Here is an 18,318-nt window from a genome sequence, read left to right as displayed (position 1 = left end):
GGAAGAAATTTTAATTTAAAAAAAAAAAACACAACTAAGTAAAAACCCAAAATAATTGTTTTTACTCTTTGTGATGGAAGTCTGAAATGTTTTTATCTTTTAACCTCAGATGCTAAATCAAACATCCCGACTTGAAATACAAATGCTGGAGAATTCATTATCAACATACAAGCTAGAGAAGCAACTTCTTCAACAGACAAATGAAATCCTAAAGATTCAGGAGAAAAACAGGTGAGGATTTCTGTATTCCAAAATTATTTAAACATGACTTATATCCTCCACTTCTCTGTTTTTTTAAAAAAAATAATTTGAAGTGGTTTGGAAAAAGTAAAAGAAAAGGAAAACATAGGGCCAAATTAATTTTGAGTATAAAAACAAAGGAGGTCTGTCTCTGTCTCTCTCTTTCCCTCCCTCCTCATATACCCTGATTCTGGACCATTTTGCAGTTTTACTTTCCATCATGATTCTTGATATAACACCTGGTATCATTTCCTACTATGGAATTCTCAACATGAAATGTTCTTTTTTAAGGGAAACTGCTTAAAAGTTATTCTCTGTTCTGCTTGGCGGGTATGGCTCAGTGATTGAGCCTCCACCTATGAACCAGGAGGTCAAGGTTGGATTCCCATTCAGGGTGCATGCCTGGGTTGCGGGCTCTATCCCCAGGGGGGGGGGGGGGGGGCGTGCAGGAAGCAGCCGATCAATGACTTTCTCTCATTATTGATGTTTCTATCTCTCCCTTCCTCTTTAAAAGCAATAAAAATATTTTTAAGAAGTTTTCTCTGTTCCATCAGTAAAGCTAAGTCGTGTTTGGAAATCCACTGCCGCTCAGGTGGAAGAGGCTGCCATGCGTCCCGCCTCTCAAGGAGTCGGACTCCTGTCCAAGCATATACATAGCTACTGCCGAGGAACTTTCCCCTCACTGAATTCTAACTTCTATGGCTAACTCATGGTTTCCTATATGTATAAGTCACACTATTTATTGCTAATGATATTTTTCAGAACTATAACATTTCCATTTTCTAGCAACAGAGATATTTCACAATAAACCCGGGGATTCATGTTCTAATTAGAAAATCAGTTGTGTGCTCCTGCTGACCAAAAGCATGTATCTTTTATTCCTGCTCTACACCCCTTTCTTTTTTACCCTCAGTCATGACATTCCCTCATGTGTGGTTCCTGGCGGTGTTTTTCTGCTGGTGTGCTGTATCTCCTGACACTTGTCCTACCTCTGTAGTGTCTGCATCTTCCTGTTGAAGGATGCATTGTGTGCAATTGGAGTGCTGGGGGTATATCTATTCTTAAACCAGGCATATTCTTCCATGAACCACTTAGAAAAGGAGTTTGTCTTTTTAGAAACCAAAAGTACCCATTTGTGATATATAGCATACTTTCCCTATTCTGTTTATTGTTATTGTTATTTTCATGTGACAGAATTAGAGGAACTCTGCCAAGCACTTTCTAGAGCAATAAAGAAATGTGGGACCCTGGCCCATTCAAGTGGGTAGAAGGTCAAAGTCAAATATGAAGCTGTTTTATATATTTTAAAATAGCGTATTGATCATCCTTACCTATTCCATAAATGAATTTTAGTCCTCCAAAAGAAAAAAACAACCACAATTTCTACATTGAAGCATCTCTGAAATGTAGGAACAACATGCCTTCAGACAGCCAGGTCTGGTTTGGATCAGCTAATACACTTTGCAAAGGGGATTATCTAAATTAAGCTTTGCTTCCTCCCCAGGGAATGTCAGTGGTTGTGTCTGGGTGAGTGACTTACCAGTTTGAGTCGGATGGGGTGGTAGCTGCCATTTGGGTGAGCTGGCCCTTGGGAAGGTGCACTGCTTCTTTGGCAAAACAAGGAGGAATATTTTATGAACAGGATTATACTACATGATCATGCTGAGAGGTCCTGCTGATTTACATCCTGACAAATTAAATGTATCACTTGTAAGGTTGAAAATGGGTTTTTGGCCTCCTTAGATTCACTTCTTTATCCCCAAAATGGCAAAAGGCACAAAGCAGGAATACAATTAACAACATTTTTTTTCTACTATTTGTTTTCCTAACAGTCTAGTGGTGGTGACACCAAGAAGCTTCCTTCCAGTTTGTTTTCTTTAGGATCTTTTTTCTTTTGTTGGATGCTAATCCCAGACTTGGTTTTGTTTCTTACCTCAAGGAAACAGCACTTGGAAGTAAGAGATGAGTAACTGGCCCATATAATTGCAATTATACAACCAAGAACCCAAGCAATGGGAAGCATTAATATTCACCTTACACATAGAGGGTTGGTTTGACCACAGAATGTGACATATAATTGTCAACTTCTATTAGATCCCTCCAGTATGTTTCCTGCCCACTTCTGCTCAAAACAATGGAAAAGAGGGGTGAGCAGGGAAAGATGCCATAATGCAAATTCCTTCAGCTGAACCAAATATATAAATAGATCTTTTGGTCTAAAGGTTTGGTCAACTGTCCAGGTTTCAAGGCACCTGCCCATCTCTAACTTAATCCCAACTTCTTCCAATGTGGGAGCATAACCAGGTGAAAATATATTCCAGAAGAAATTCTTCTGCCTCTCTCGGCTATAACAGGAAAGGACATCAACATTTCATGTATACAAAGATGGAGCATTTGGATTTTCTTGATACTTGTGTTTAATAAGCAGAGTGAGGACTAGGAAAATATTTAGTAGGACCATCCAGAGTGAAGTGAAACTACACATGTGATGGTCATTCTGACATAATTTTAGCAAAACTATCTGCTGCCCAGCTATCTAATATCAGGTGAACATCTGTGCCAGGTGTATTAACATAGTGTAAGCATGCTAATTCCTCCAACTAATTCTTCAAAGCGTTTATTATTATTCCCATTTTATGTATAAAGAAATTGGAGTTCACATAGGTCAAGTAACTTGCCTGTGACCGAACGGTTAGTATATGACAGCATTAGGGTTCAAGTGCATGATGACTCTTTGTCTTAATAGAAAAATATTTTTCCAACATGATGCAGCTTCAAGATTAATTGATGTGGTTGTCAAGTTATCCTCTTAACACAAACAAATATAAATTTGAGGAAAGGAGTAGGCCAGTTGTTTTTGGCCTATTCCTTTATAGATCATTATTTATTCCTCCTAATACTGGAGTAGGAAATATAAACTATTTATTTTACCTTGGGAATTTACGGAACTTCTTTGACAAGCCTCATCTATCTTCTAGCTGGAGTTTATGGAAAGTTATTATGTTAATTAATTTAAATGATTGAAGTATGTATAACTTAAGATACTGAGTTATACCTTACAAACAATGCATTGCAATGGCATAATAAAATATTGATTTTTTTAGTCCTTAATCTAACCAAAAAAATGAAATGATAAATCACAGTCTTATTCATTAAAGCTATCTTCCATTTGATAAGTTCTTCACAAAATACTGATGTCTTTCTAACTTCTAGCATTAAATTAGGTTGAATTATGTTAGTTGTATATAGAAGGGATCAAGGAAAAGTATTTAAATTTATGCTATTCTCTTCTATACATCCTAAATGGAACACCTACAGATACTGATTTAATAGAATATATTTTTTCCTCCTCTCATGCTTTTAAAAATGAATTTAATGCATATAACTTTTTTAATTTAAATTTTTTTAACCTTTGGATGTGACAGTGGATCAATTCTGAATCAAACTAGAAATGTAAGGGCCTTCTTAATTCTTTCCTTGCCCTGATTCCTCACAACTCAATAACGACTGCTGGTGCTGTCAGTTGCATCTCCTAAATATTTTTTCCAATTCATCCTGTTCTTTCTGTTTCCACTGACTGTGTCTTAGATCAAACTCCTATTAATTCTTTCCTTAGCCTTTGCAGTAAGGCTTACTGCCTCTCAAAGCTGTCACCCAGAGCTCTGCCACAGCCTTCTTTTCAAAACACATGTTGGATTACTTCCCCCTTTTGTTTAAGTACCCCACATACTAATTCCACCGAACTTTTAAATCTCTAGACAGCATCTGCCAACTCCCTAATGACTCTCTGTACTGACTGAGGAAAGCTCCAGTTCTTTAGCATAGAACCTAGTCCTTGATCATTGTAATCCGAATTTTACAGCCTCACATCCACAGGCCTTCTTAAATTTTATAAAGTATGATCTGACAGCAAAGAGTATGAGCTCAGAGGCCAAACTGCCTGAATTTCACTTTTCCTTGATCCTGTTAAAACCGACTCTGCTACATGTTATTTGTGTGACTTTCAGCAAGTTACTTAAACTCTCTGTGCTTTACTTTCCTAATTTGTAACATAAGGGTGATGAAAATAGTAGTGCATGGACTTGATGAGAGGTTTAGTTAATGCATATAATGCACTGACAGCAGTGCCTGGCGCACACGGTAAGTGTGAATTATGCCAGTTGTGAGTATCACACTGGAGGTTTGATGTTATTTCAGAAATAATGTTTCACTTGATCTGGAATGTCCTGCAGTTCTTTATTCAACTCACAAATTTCTGCCCACCCTTCAAGCTCAGATGTTACTACAGATGTTATCCTCTCCAAGAACCCTCCTCTGACTCTGCCAAATAGACTTATTCATGACAACTTACGTGATAACACTGTACCTTGTTTTTCCCCCATTATTTCACTTATCCCATCACATTGTAATATGTGTGCGTGTTTATCTATCTCTCTACTATTAGGGTGTGAACTTCCGGAACACAGAGACTGTGTTCTTTTATTTGTCTTTGTCTTCATGCTCTCAGGCACAATTCTCTACAGAAAGTACATATAGTATCAAATGCTTTTTGAATGTTGAATGAATGATGAAGTGGTAAATGTTCCAGTAGCTCTAAGCTCTATCCCAACAAATGTCATTCTCTGTATACACACACACACACACACACACACACACACACACACACACTTGAAAAATATATTTTATGAAAAATACAAATCACATAGTTTACATTAAATATCATAAATATATTAATTGTTCTTAACATAGATAAAATAGAGATGGTGTTTTAACCATTATTCTGCATCCCCAAAAGCCCATTGCATGGCACCTAAAATTATCAGCCCACATTCTGAGGTTCATAATTCAGCCCAATTTTTAAATCTCTAGACAGCATCTTCCCAGACCATCCTAGATTCATGACTATTTACCACATATCTCTGATTAATAAAAAAGTAACACACTTGATTTAAACATTAAATTATATGGAAGTGTAACAATTGAAAATCAAAGTCTCCCTAATTCCATACCTCCATCACCACCAACCCCTGCAAAGAATCATCAACAGATTAGCAGTTTGGTGCTTATTCTTTCAGACTTTTTCTATGAATGCTAAGATATACGTAAGTATATACTAGTAGAGCATACATATTTATGTGTGTTTTCACAGACACACCCCCCTACACAATTACACACATACGTAAGTACATATGTATATGATGCATATGTATAGATTGTAACTATTTTTTAAATGCTGAGTTTATTTCTACTTCATAAAAATTTATCATGAATATATTACACATGTAACTATATACAGATATCCCTCACTCATTGCCATAGATGTACTATAAATTTACATTCTCCACAAGTACGTGTAAGCTTTCCAATTTCTCCAAACCTTGCTAGCCATTTTATTAATCTTGTCTATCTGAGAGGTTAGCTTGTGTGTCTTTTCACATTTATGACCATTTGCATTTCTTTATCTCTGACTAGCATTATCTTTGCTTTATTAACTCATATAAGCTCTGTAATGAATGCTAAAGTTTTTCATGTATGTAGGAAATATTTTCTCTAATCAGTCATTTATTGTCCAAGCTATTTTTATAGAAATATACATTTTTATGCCATGAAGTGTATCTTTTATTTTCTTCTTGATTTCTGGCTTCTACAACATATTTAACTTATCCTTATTTACTCCAAAACTTTAAAATATATATCTGCCAATGTTCACTTGTACTAATCTATACTTCTGTCCTCATTTGAATCACAATAATAAACTTCATATCTTTAGAGAGAATTTGCTTTGTACAAGTATACATTGAAAGTATAAATTTAATCTGAATTTACTATATGCCCTTCTTTGAATGAACAAGAAATATCACTTTTTAAAATCCTATTTGCAACACAAGTTAACATTACATTTTCAAAATAAAAGTTAAAAATGGAAACATCTGTAAGTAGGTTCAGACAGATAAAATGGGAAGATTTCTATATTTTCACATCTTCCCCCTTGTCTAAGAGCTATATTTACACACATAGAGCTTAGGCAGCTGTCACCGCTATGAATTCACTGGCTGCTATGTTAAGAACTCTATTGTGGGAAACAATTTGAAAGGGAGAGCTTTTTCTGTGAAAGCTTCAAGATGTGTTCAATGATTTGAAATATTTCCAATAAGATATGTGGGAGTGGACAAGCTGTGGACTGAGGAAGAAAAGTTAACCAAAAACTTTAAGTAAGGCTTTGTATACACTCAATTAGAACCCTTTGCTGAGGTTCAAGACCTAGATCATTTTGTTTATTTTATTCTTCATTAAAGTGCACCTCTGCCTCAAGCTAGAAGTGAAGTGCCAAAATCCTATATATGTCTCTTCTCAAAGTGTTTGCAGAAAGATGGGAAACAGGAAGTACTGAGAATCCTGTGAGAAACTCTGTCTTTGCATTTGTAGCTTGATTTGTATATTAAGATATAAGGGCACAGTTCCTTAAGTTGCTGTTCCATGGAACACTAATTCTAAAAAATGCATCTTAATAAAAAGTGTTTATTTAATCTAGGCTTCTCAAAAACTTAACACTGGAACTCTTAACCGATAAAAATAAGAAATGTACTCTAGAAAACAGTAAGCTGGAGTTTGGAATCAGCATCAGGTTTTGGATTATACATATAAACCTAAACTAAACATTTTGCTAAAGGCCATCATCACAGAAAATATGCCTTTGCTTATCTAATTTTAGGACACTGGAGCTGTAATGTCCTTCAGATTGACATGTACATATAGAGGTGTTTATGCCTATCTGAGGTGAATAGGGAAAATGTGATAGAACCAATAAAAGGCTTCAGGACAAAATGGGATATGATCGATATATTGAGTAAGAAAATTAAATTTAATGGCAGAGCTATTAAAGCAGAGTGGTGTTTAAGAAAATGATAGTTGAGATTAAAAAGAAAACCTGACTTGGCTAAGATGTTTGTTTTTTATACATGTGAAAGGTGGAAATGTTGAAATATTGTGACAGCAAACTCCTAGAATAACCAGACGGAAGCAGCAAATAATAAGGAGATGATGTAAAGATGATGCCTTGATTCCTCATAAAATGTAAATGGGTGATCTCTCCCTCTCACCCCCACCCTCCCCTACTTTCCCTCTGAGGTTTGATCAACCAAAGGACTTGTATGCATGCATATAAGCATAACCAATGGACACAGACACCAAGGGGGTGAGGGCATGAATGGCAGGGGGACAATGGGGGCATAAGGACACATATGTAATATCTTAATCAATAAAAAAAAACTAAATGGGTGGAAAAAGGTAGAGCTTATATTATCAAAGAGATAAGACTCGAATGCTAGTTGTCCCAGCACTGGGATGTTTTGGGTAGATTTCTAATTTGATGAGTTAGAAGACAGCTTTTTATTTTGGTTCTGACACAGTATGTGCACAGTTTTGGACAAAGTGTTTAGATTATTACCTATAAACTGGGGCTTGTAATAGCTACTCACTCGGTATCTCTATATTGCTTTCAGAATCAAAGTAGATAAGAGTTTTAAAATACTACACAACTATAATGGTATATTACAACAACGTAATTAGTAAGAAGAGATAGCATATGCATTTTTCTGGCAAGAAAGTGTTGGATTCAAACCATTTTGGAAATAGTGAAGAGGAAGGGCTGACTTCCCAAGTAGATAATAACCAATGGATGAAAAGTATCAAAAACAAATAGTTTTTTGGAAGCCAAATATAAAGAGAAGACAGAAGGGAGGGACGAGCAGTATCAAAGAAAATGGAAGGGTCAAGAAGAGATCAGTCTTGCCTGAAGAACTCTAAAAAGTTATTATTATAAAGGTTACACCTAACAAACAAGGTTAGTAGAGAATTGCTAGAGTACAAAAGTTATTAAAGGAATTCCAAATGAAGAAATGAGATGAGAAAATAATGGGAAGAGATAAATAACTGGTAAGACCTGCCATATGGAAAACATTGTCATAGGTTTCCATGCATATTATTTTTATACATATATTTCATTTCAAATTCTGTGCCATGTCTGTGATGCAGAGCAGGCTTCCTGCTTGTATGAGCAACCCCTTCTTTACATGAAGAGCTAGTTTAAGATGGCAGCTATATTGATGTCTTTTGATACCTGGTAGTCATGGTGCATTAAAGGTTGTTTAGTGAATTGTGAAAACTAATGTTCCTTCCAGCATACTAAATGTATATTCTTTTTACTTAGGGAATGGATATTCTTCCACAAATCAGTGTCCAGAATTGTTTTCTTTGGCATCAGGACTTCTTTGACGAACTTTCTATTCACAGCTCTTTCCAAATTATCCTGAAAAACAAAACAAACAAAACTCCTTTCTTGACATCTCAGATAGTGGCCATCTTCGTATGTCCTCTTGATGAGCAAGAAATGCATCCAAAGTAGGAAGTGGAAAAACATTGGTGCAAATGTTTTTTATATATTATGTCTGAAATTGAAGTTTCTTATATCATCTGTTGCTTTATTTGAGGTTTTCTCTCTAAAAATAAACCCTTAGAATAGGAATAATAATGTCATTTTACATTTTGCATAGTGCTGAGAGCACTATTGGCACTTAGAGAGTAATAAATACAAGTTATAACTATAGCATGTTATTTTCCAAACCAGAATGTTACCTACTGAGTAGGAAGACTAAAAGGCCAATGCTCATCTTACTTCAGGAACAAAATAGTAATTTAGAATTTTTATGTAGTATTATATGACTATAGCATTCACATTTTGATTTTTAGAGTATCATCATTTTAATAGTTAATTCTGAGGTTTCTTGGTAGTATACTATAACTTCTGAATTTAAAAGACAATTTTCTTATAAGTCAATTGACTCTATATTATGGACATCTTATATCTTATTGTCTTAGGAGAAATGAAAATAATTTTTAAAAATAAACTGAGTGTGAATTTTGGTTAATTCTCAGATCTGAAGGCCAAATATTAATGGGCACAAAGAAAACCTCTTCTGACATCCGCAGACATACACTAATCACTTAGCCATTAGAAATATTTTTTGTTTGTTTTGTTTTTCAACCACCAAGTTCTCCAGCAGCAAGTATTGACACAGAAGAAAATGCTAAAAGGCTCTGGATCGTACCTACTCCTCAGAGATATGGTCTTTCATCTTACTCTGATTTCCTTGCCTAAATTTTTCATTTCCAAAAGAACATTTAAAAAGATATTAATGATCATCACATTTTCCCCAAATCACTATATCGAATTTGCTTAAGGCTCAGTCAGGGTTGAGCACCTTTCACTGTTGTTCTGTAGAAGGAATGCAACTCAGAATAGAGGCCTGGCTTTGCTTTTCTTGCACAAGTCACAGAGCTGCCCTTCCCAGGTCTCAATGCAAAATTTTCATCTGGGAATCTGGGAAGGGTACCAAAGGTGCTGTAAATTAATAGGGTCTTATACTCAGAAGCATCCAGGTGTTTTTCAGCCTTGGTTCAACAGGCCCCTTTCCTGCCACATTCTGGGCCGCATCCTCTTCAAGGACAGATTTGCTGGCAAAGATCTAGAATGCCCATGAGCAGTTCTCATCTTCACACTTAATCTGTGTGAAAGTTCATCAGACCTTCCAGCTCATCTCCCAGTACATGGAGTTGGAAAATTCGGCTCTTCAAACATGCTCTGTTTTATTATTTAAGTATTAAATTTAAAACACTCCCTAGTGTCCCTTTTATGAAAACTTATAGAAATGATTCAGTGCTATATTTCTCCAAGGTAAATTAAGTGCCCAGTCTGGTATGTTACATTTGAATAACACCTTGTAAACTAACAACTGGTGGAACCTTCTGAAAACAGAACTGAGAAAATGGAATAAGGCTTTTCCTCTAAGGAATACCAGTACATTATACACTCTATAAACTGTAAATGCTTTTCATTTCCAGTCAGTTGCTAGGGTCCAGGAGTGCTTCTGCATTCACTGTCATTTTAATGTGCAATCTGCAAGGGGGTTATCCTCTGAAGAGCCCAAGAAAAGGTTCTCGGTGGAAGACTGCATCGCCCTGAGCAAAACATCTCAGGTCCTTTTGTAAGACCAGGCCACCAGCTGGTGGTCTTTCTTTTTGGAACCATTTATGTGGTGGTTTTGAAATTTGTGGTGTTTTTAGGGCTCATTGTGAACCTTAGGTTGAAAGATAAAGGAAGTTGATAGTGGAGCAGGTATCAAAAATCCCAAGCAATCTAACTCATTGTGATTTTACATAGCTTATTCTCTGGTCACGTGGTTTCTGCCTGGATATACTCTTCCCTGAGCCCACAGAACTGTTGTGAGATTTAATCACTGTTAATGTTTTAAGAATCCCAAATGAATGAAGCAAAGTAAGTAAAAAATAGTTTATATGTTTTGTTCATACTTTTTCCTGAACTTTTTCTCTCTCTTATTAGAACTACTGCCTTAATGAAAGTCAAACTACATACAGCTGGTCCAGACTGTAATTGTTTGGGTCCAAGTCGGCTACCCTGGATATAAGATAAACCCTAGGATATAAATTATAGTTAGGAAACAAAAATTACTCTGACAACAATTGGTCTAAGAATTCTTCATTTGACATGTCAATTCTATTATATATTTAATATACAGATATGCATGTTGTGAATCTCTCACAAAATATTTCTATAGTGAAAAATCTAATTAAGATTTATAACTAAACTAGAGGCCCAGTGCACAAAGATTTGTGCAAGAATGGGCCTTCCTTCCCCTGGCTGCCGGCACCACCTTCACTTCGGCCAGAGCCGCCTTTTCACTCCAGCCTGGAGCTGCCTTTCTGCCTTCCCACGCTGCCCAGAGGCCCAGAGCGACTGGGGTGGTGTGGAATGCCTGCATCCACTCGGCGCCTGCATATGCAGATTAACCCACCATCTTTGTTGGGTTAATTTGCATACTCACTCCTGATTGGCTGGTGGGCGTCGCAAAGGTACGGTCAGTTTGCATCTTACTCTTTTATTAGTGTAGATAAACTCAGGCACTAGTGGGAATCACAATTTTTTGTATAGCATTTTTAAAACTAAATCTTTTCTTCATTTCCTTGTAGTTTATTAGAACATAAAATCTCAGAATTGGAGGGAAAGCACAAGGAAGAGTTGGACACCTTAAGGGAAGAGAAGGAGACTCTCCAAACCTTGGTTACTCGGCAAACATATATAATCCAGGAACTTGGGAAGCAGCTGAATAGAGCAACCACCAACAACAGTGTCCTTCAGAAGCAGCAGCTGGAGCTGACAGACACAGTGCATAACCTCGTCAACCTGTTCACTAAAGAAGGTGGTAAGAATTTCTTTCTCACTTTGGGGTACTAAATACGTTATTTTATATGGAGCAAGTACATATTCAATATAACTTTCTGTGTTGCATTGATTGTTGTGTAAAAGCAGCAAAAGAACTTTATTTTTAGAAGCATCTTACAAAGTTTGCACTGACAATGTTCTCATATTTTTAACTTCAGAGCAAGTTTTCATAAGCTTGACTTTTTGAATTCATGATATCTTTCTAAAAGAACTTTCTAGTTCCTTCTTTCTCTCTTGGTCTTTTTTAGCCTTAGATAAAATTTATGACACTGTCACAGACAAATATTTGGTGTTGGGGTGTTAGACAATTATATACTACAGAAATTAGCCAGTGTTAAATATTAGGTAACAGTGACAGGGAGAGTTTCAGGAGGATTCCCATTTTAAAGCTAATATTAATTATTTTGTGGATGAGGGGGAGAGTTGCCTATAAAGAAAGGGAGATTTAGATGTTCCTAAAAACTATTATGAGGGGACAAGAATTTATGTTACTAAAAGTTTTTATTAACATTTTATAAAATCTGTATCACTAATGCTTAGTTGTGTATGGAAAAGACCTAACCAGGGCATCTCGGCGTATTTATTCTGGGGTGTCTTTCTGACAGTGGAAATAAAAAATTTCAATATCATTAGAATATCTGGAGCTATTTAACCGTTGGAAATATTGCAAGCCCATGTCTCATCCATCCCTTTGTCCATCCATCCACCCAACAATTATTGACTCAGTGGCTGTGTGTACTTATCCACTTCAAGCAGAACCTCTCCTGAGCCTCAGAAGAGCTCTTCAAAGTTTGGAGCTTAAGGTCATCTTCTGAAGTTTTGCTTGCTAATCAGCCTTTCCCAGAGTGGTTGGAATGGTAAACGGTGATGAGTGAAAGAGAACACCACTTACATCTGAAAGTTATGATTGTTATGAAGCTATGGCTTAGGGGACCACTCATGTAATGGTTCAGTGTGCATATGCACTAGACACAAAGTGGGGGCTCCTTTAATTTAATAGTGGACTTCAGCTCTATGAAAAATTAGCTCAATTCCATACTTTTGTGCATAGATATGGATGCAGAGGATAACTCTATATATTGTGATCTTGTTTTAAAGACTTTTCACATTTCTCTATTATACTCCATTACCTTGAGTTATATCTCCTTTAGATAGTCAACACGTACCTTTTCCACTCTCTGTAAAGAATATCTTTAAACAGTGAGTTCCCAGAGCTCCGTGAGGGTGTGCTCAGAAATGAGACTGGGAAGGAAAAACCTGCTAATGAGTCCGAGCCTGCCAAAACCTTGAGTGAGAGCCCACTGGAAGGAAAGCATGGTAGGATTTTGCCAGGGAATTTTAATAGAGCTCATGAGTATTTAGAAATTAAGTATTAATATGAGACATATCTATTCTCATATTGAACTGAATACATTTGGGGAAAGATTGAAAACATATTTTTCTTATCATCCTGAGACTTAAAGCACATGGAGTTAAGTAGTTCTGTTTTTTTCATGATGTTAGAAATATCAGGCCCTGGTGATTCTCACAGAGCTCATATGTCTGCCTACTTATCATAACTTTACTTCTTCTCTGAGTATTTGTCTAATAAATGTGACTTTAAACTTTTAGAAGCTGGGGGATGACTTCAAAATTAAAATTCCTGGCTAGGTTTGGAGTTTGGATGCAACATCAGGCAGCCAAACATCTGTTCAATTTGAGAAACATTTATTGAACAGTTATGATGGCACTTCTGATAGATGCTCAGGGTCTGAGGAAAGTAACCGTGTCTATTCTATGATGTAACACATTAAAAATATAATAATAGAGACAGAAATCATCTAATACTTCAGACCTCTAAATATTTATTTTCTTTTTAATGATACAATCCTAAAATAAATAACATCTACTCAGGGTCTGAGAAAAATAGCTGTGTCTATTCTGTGATATAACATATTAAAAATATAATAATAGAGACAGAAATCATCTAATACTTCAGGCCTCTAAATATTTATTTTCTTTTTAATGATAAAATTCTAAAATAAATTCTGATTTAGCTACAGGACTTGTGATCTTAATGTAAGCCTATTGCCCTATTTTCTAATTCTCATAATCACAGATTTTATTTGTTTCTTGTTAATCTTTTTTTAAATCCCACAATTAAGTATTCTAACTAAATATTTGGTTATTTAAAGACTCATAAGAGACAAAATGGAAAGTGATTCTCACTAAGGCTTCCACCAAGATTTTAATTCTTTATATATCATTATTTTCACTGGCACCATTATCTTTAGTTATGGTAAATTTTAAATTTTAAATGACTAATAGCATAATGCTGGCTAAATATCAGTTACTAAAATTAACTTTTATTTTATTCTAATTCTAAACACATAAGTAAAACCTTTCCCTACTTTTATGACAAAAAATTCATTTATCAAATGGATTTATTATTTATCAAAAGATTATATGTAAATATTCTGTTTTTAAATTTAAATATATTAAAGTGTGTCTAAATCATTACATCACAATAAATGCATCAATTTTCCAAAATGTGTATTTTTAAAATTTGAAGAGTAGGCTTTTGAAAGTTTTTCCAAAAACATCATGAACTGTGTTTTAATCCAAAAAGCCAAAAATTTTAATTGACCCTAAGGGTCCTCTAGTTCCAACCTGACTCAGTTATTTATGGAGACAGCCTGAATGTAATACAAGGCAAGGGAAGTTTTTTTGGAGTTTTTTCTGTCCTTGGCAACTAATTTAACTATTATGAAACCGTTTCATCATTTATAAAGTCAGTAAAATTGGTCTATTTCACAGTGATAGGGAAAGTATTATATTAGATACTGCATATAAAAGCAAAGAGACTTATTAATCTGTAGTTCCTTTCTTCCCCTCCAAGTGACAAGATTCAATTAAATACAAATTTATTAAGTGCTATCTATAAGTAAATTTTTTTCATGGAAAATATCTGAATACAATGCTCTAGAATGCCAGACTAGTATCATCTAAGCACCTTCTTTTAACCTCAGTTTTCTTATCTCTAAAATGGGATCATAACACACAACTGATGAGTTTGTAATAAGAATTAGAAGAGGTTTATATAAACACTGCCTATCCGTAAGTAGTGCCTAACTATGGTGTAGTTATGTGCTGCATAATGATGTTTCAGTCAACAATGGACCACATATATGACTGTGGTCATAATGGAGCTAAAATATTCCTACTGCCTAGTGATGTTGTAGCCATTGCAACATCATAGTGCAACACAATATTCATGTTTGTGGTGATGCTGGTCATATAAAGTATACCACATGTAATTATGTACATGATAGAATACTTGATAATGATTAACAAATGACTGTGGTACAGGCATATGTATTTACTATACTATATTTTTAATTGTTATTTTAGAATGTACTCTTTTTACTTATAAAAAGTTTGCTATAAAATAGTATGTTGGTTTATACTGGCAGTAGCCTCATACATCTAATGTTTATGGGGTCTCCTGATTGTATTGTTTTCTTTTGTGCTTGATTTGATCTCATGTTGTTTGATTCATCATAACCTCTAAGCATCAAAATCTACTGCTCATGTTGCCATTAAGAGGCCACATTGAGTGATTGACATAGAAATGAAATTAATAGTGAATAAGGATTACAAAAGTGGAAAATCAACTATGGGTAATGCTCACCAGTTAGGCATGTCTGATTCTACCATATCTACAATCTCCAAGAACAAGAATAAAATGACAGAAGTTGTCAAAGGATCTACTTCATTGAAGGCAACAAGACTATTAAAAATTCAAGAAGGGCCTGTATGAGACATGGAGAAACTTCTAATGATCTGGATTGGAGACTAGACACAGAAGCATGTCTCTTTAAGCTCCATGATGATCACAGCCAAAGCAAAAAGATTGTCGAAAGAAGAGGTTGGACCTGACTATGATATTGAATTTACTCCTAGCTCTGGGTAGTTTGAACCACTCAAGAATCATTATTTATTAAATAATGTGCAAGTGAGTGGTGAGTCTGCGAGTGCTGATGTGAAGGCAGCTGAAGAATGTTTGGAAACTCCAGATAAGCTGACTGTGGAGGAAAATTACTTGCCAGAGCAAATATTCAATATGGGTGAAACTTCCCTGTTCTGAAAATGGATGTATAAAAGACTTTTATTCATAAAGAAGCCAGGCCAATACCCGGTTTCAAGGTTTTTAAGGACATGATAACCGTCTTGCTTGGGAACAATGTTGCAGGCTACAAAACGACACCCTTTTGATTAGGCACAGTAAGAACCCAGGGCCTTCAAGCATATCAATAAGCACATATTGCCAGTGTGCTATAGGAGGATAAGAAGTCTTACATGACCCAGTCCTTCCTCCAGGCTGTCCTCCTGGATTGCTATGCTAGTAAAATGGAAAGTACAGTTTGTGGAATAACATACTGTTTAGGATTGTGCTTATTGTTGATAATATTTCCAGACATTTTTCTCTTATTGAGGATCTTTATCCCACTATCAAAGTGGTTTTGTTATCCCTCTACACGCCACCTCTTTGATCCAACCAATGGATCAAGGAATTATGGCAGCTTTAAAGGAGAACCTTTGCCTAAGCTATTGTTGCAACTGAGGAAGACACAGACGCAATTGTGGAAGGATTACTACATTTATGACTGCATCAAGATCCTTGCTTGGGCCTGGGGTGATGTCACCAAAGAGTATGAATGGCATGTGGAAAAAGACACCGAAAAGGTTCATTCATGACTTGAAAGGATTTGCCATGGATTAAAAGATTGCAAAAATCAACAAGGCTGTGATTGGGATGGCAGACACTTCATCCTGGGTGTGGATTAGGATGGCATCAAGGATCTCCTAGAGGTGGATCCAGAGGAACTGGTTAATGAGGAGTTTTAGGAACTGGATCTGAAATGCAGTGGCTGAAGGAGACACAAGAGAAAAGGGAAACTGCAGGAGAAGAAATAGAAGAACCCCCAAAATTCGCAGTGAAAGGTTTTTGCAGAAGCTTTTGCAGAGCACAATAAGCTTCTTAAAAAGTTTGAAAAGACAGACCCTAGCACCGAAATGATTTTATTAATAGAGAGGAATGTTCATGGTACGTTATCTGTTTACAAGCAAATCTATGATGAGAAAAACAAAACAAATCAAGCAAACTACCATAGACCCGTGGTCGGCAAACTGCGGCTCATGAGCCACATGCAGCTCTTTGGCCCCTTGAGTGTGGCTCTTCCACAAAATACCACGGCCTGGGCGAGTCTATTTTGAAGAAGTGGCGTTAGAAGAAGTTTAAGTTTAAAAAAATTGGGCTCTCAGAAGAAATTTCAATCGTTGTACTGCTGATATTTGGCTCTGTTGACTAATGAGTTTGCCGACCACTGCCATAGACTTATTTCTGAAAAGAGTGGCACCTCTTCAAGAAGAGCCTCAGGCAGGTCCTTCAGGAGGCGTTCCAGAGGAAGGCATGGTTATCACAGGAGGTGACAGCTCCATGCACGTCACTGACCCTGAAGGCCTTCCAGTGGGACAAGATGTGGAGGTAGAAGACAGTGAGTGATGTCGATGATTCTGACCATGTATAGACCTCGGTGTGCCTGTGTTTTAGTTTTTAACAAAAAAAGTTTAAAAGTTAAAAAATAAACATGTTAAAAAAAATAGAAAAATCTTATAGAATAAGAGTATAAAGAAAGAAATACTTTTGTGCAGCTGTACAATGTGTTTGTGTTTTCAGCTCAGTGTTACTACAAAAGAGTTGAAAAGTTAAGAAAAATTCCAAAGTTTATAAAGTAAAAAACTTATAGCAAGTTAAGGTTAGCTTATTATTGAAGAAGGAAAAGTATTTTTTTAAATAAATTTAGTGTAGCCTAAGTGTACACAGTTTATAAAGTCCACAGCAGAGCATAGTAACGTCCGAGGCCTTCACATTCCCTCACCACTCACCGACTCACCAGAGCACCTTCCAGTCATACGCACTCCATTCATGGTAAGTGCCCTGAACAAGTGTCCCATTTTAAAGCTTCTATACCATATTTTTACTGTTCCTTTTCTATGCTCAGATATGTTTAGATACACGAATACTTACCATTGTGTTGCAATTGCCTACCGTATTCAGTCCAGCAACATGCTGTACAGGTTTGTAGCCTGGGAGCAATAGGCTATACCATCTAGCTTGTGTGTGTAAGTAGGCATTCCCATCTAGGTTTGTATAAGTGCACTCTATGATGTTCACACAAGGATAAAATCTCTGGAAGATGCATTTTACAGAATATATTCCTGTTGTTAAGCGATGTGTGACTGTAAATGCTCAAAAAATTGTAATTGTTTTTATTTTTATGCTTGCTGAAGTGCTTATAACTCACTAAAGTTATATGATAAAAGCATGCCTAGAAGTGTTGGCTAGAAGTTTATCCTTTCCCTGGACATGTGTTCAGTGCAGGAACTGTAAATCTATCTTTGTGTATAGGGAGTATTTTTGTTTAGTTTCATAGAATTTCTCCTACCAAAACATCTTTATCATGAGATACATTTAAGCTAAGTACAGTTAATATACACTTTTTCTGAAATAGTTCACCAAACTTTCTTCTTCTTGTTTCAAGCAACAATAGTGGTGTCTTAGGCAAACAGTCATTTCAAACTGAATTGCATCTGCTTTGCAAGACTTCGGGTAACACATTTATTTCTGTCTAACCTTTGACTGCCAACATTTGCTCACATTTATTCTTAGGAACATTACCCATTAAAGAAATATTGTCTATTGCTCTCAATGTTACCATAGCGTCAAAGCTTAGCTG

General features: G+C 35.9%; 1 protein-coding gene across 2 annotated transcripts in view; it reads left to right on the top strand.

Moving 5' to 3' along the window:
- ANGPT1 (angiopoietin 1) overlaps window positions 1-18,318 on the top strand; it is a 250,873-nt gene that overhangs the window by 162,261 nt on the left and 70,294 nt on the right. The window contains exons 3-4 of one of the 2 annotated variants that reach the window (XM_008143400.2): window positions 110-231; window positions 11,287-11,516. In XM_008143400.2, the coding sequence (XP_008141622.1) occupies window positions 110-231; window positions 11,287-11,516 (352 nt within the window). Of the gene's footprint in view, window positions 1-109; window positions 232-11,286; window positions 11,520-18,318 lie in introns of both variants that reach the window. The other variant, XM_008143399.3, reaches the window with a different exon arrangement.

Source organism: Eptesicus fuscus, chromosome 19 (genome assembly GCF_027574615.1).
Source record: "Eptesicus fuscus isolate TK198812 chromosome 19, DD_ASM_mEF_20220401, whole genome shotgun sequence".
NCBI classification, from domain to species: Eukaryota; Metazoa; Chordata; class Mammalia; order Chiroptera; family Vespertilionidae; genus Eptesicus; species Eptesicus fuscus.
The sequence above is the reverse complement of the archived record's forward strand: the minus strand, read 5'-3'. Positions and strand labels throughout refer to the sequence as shown.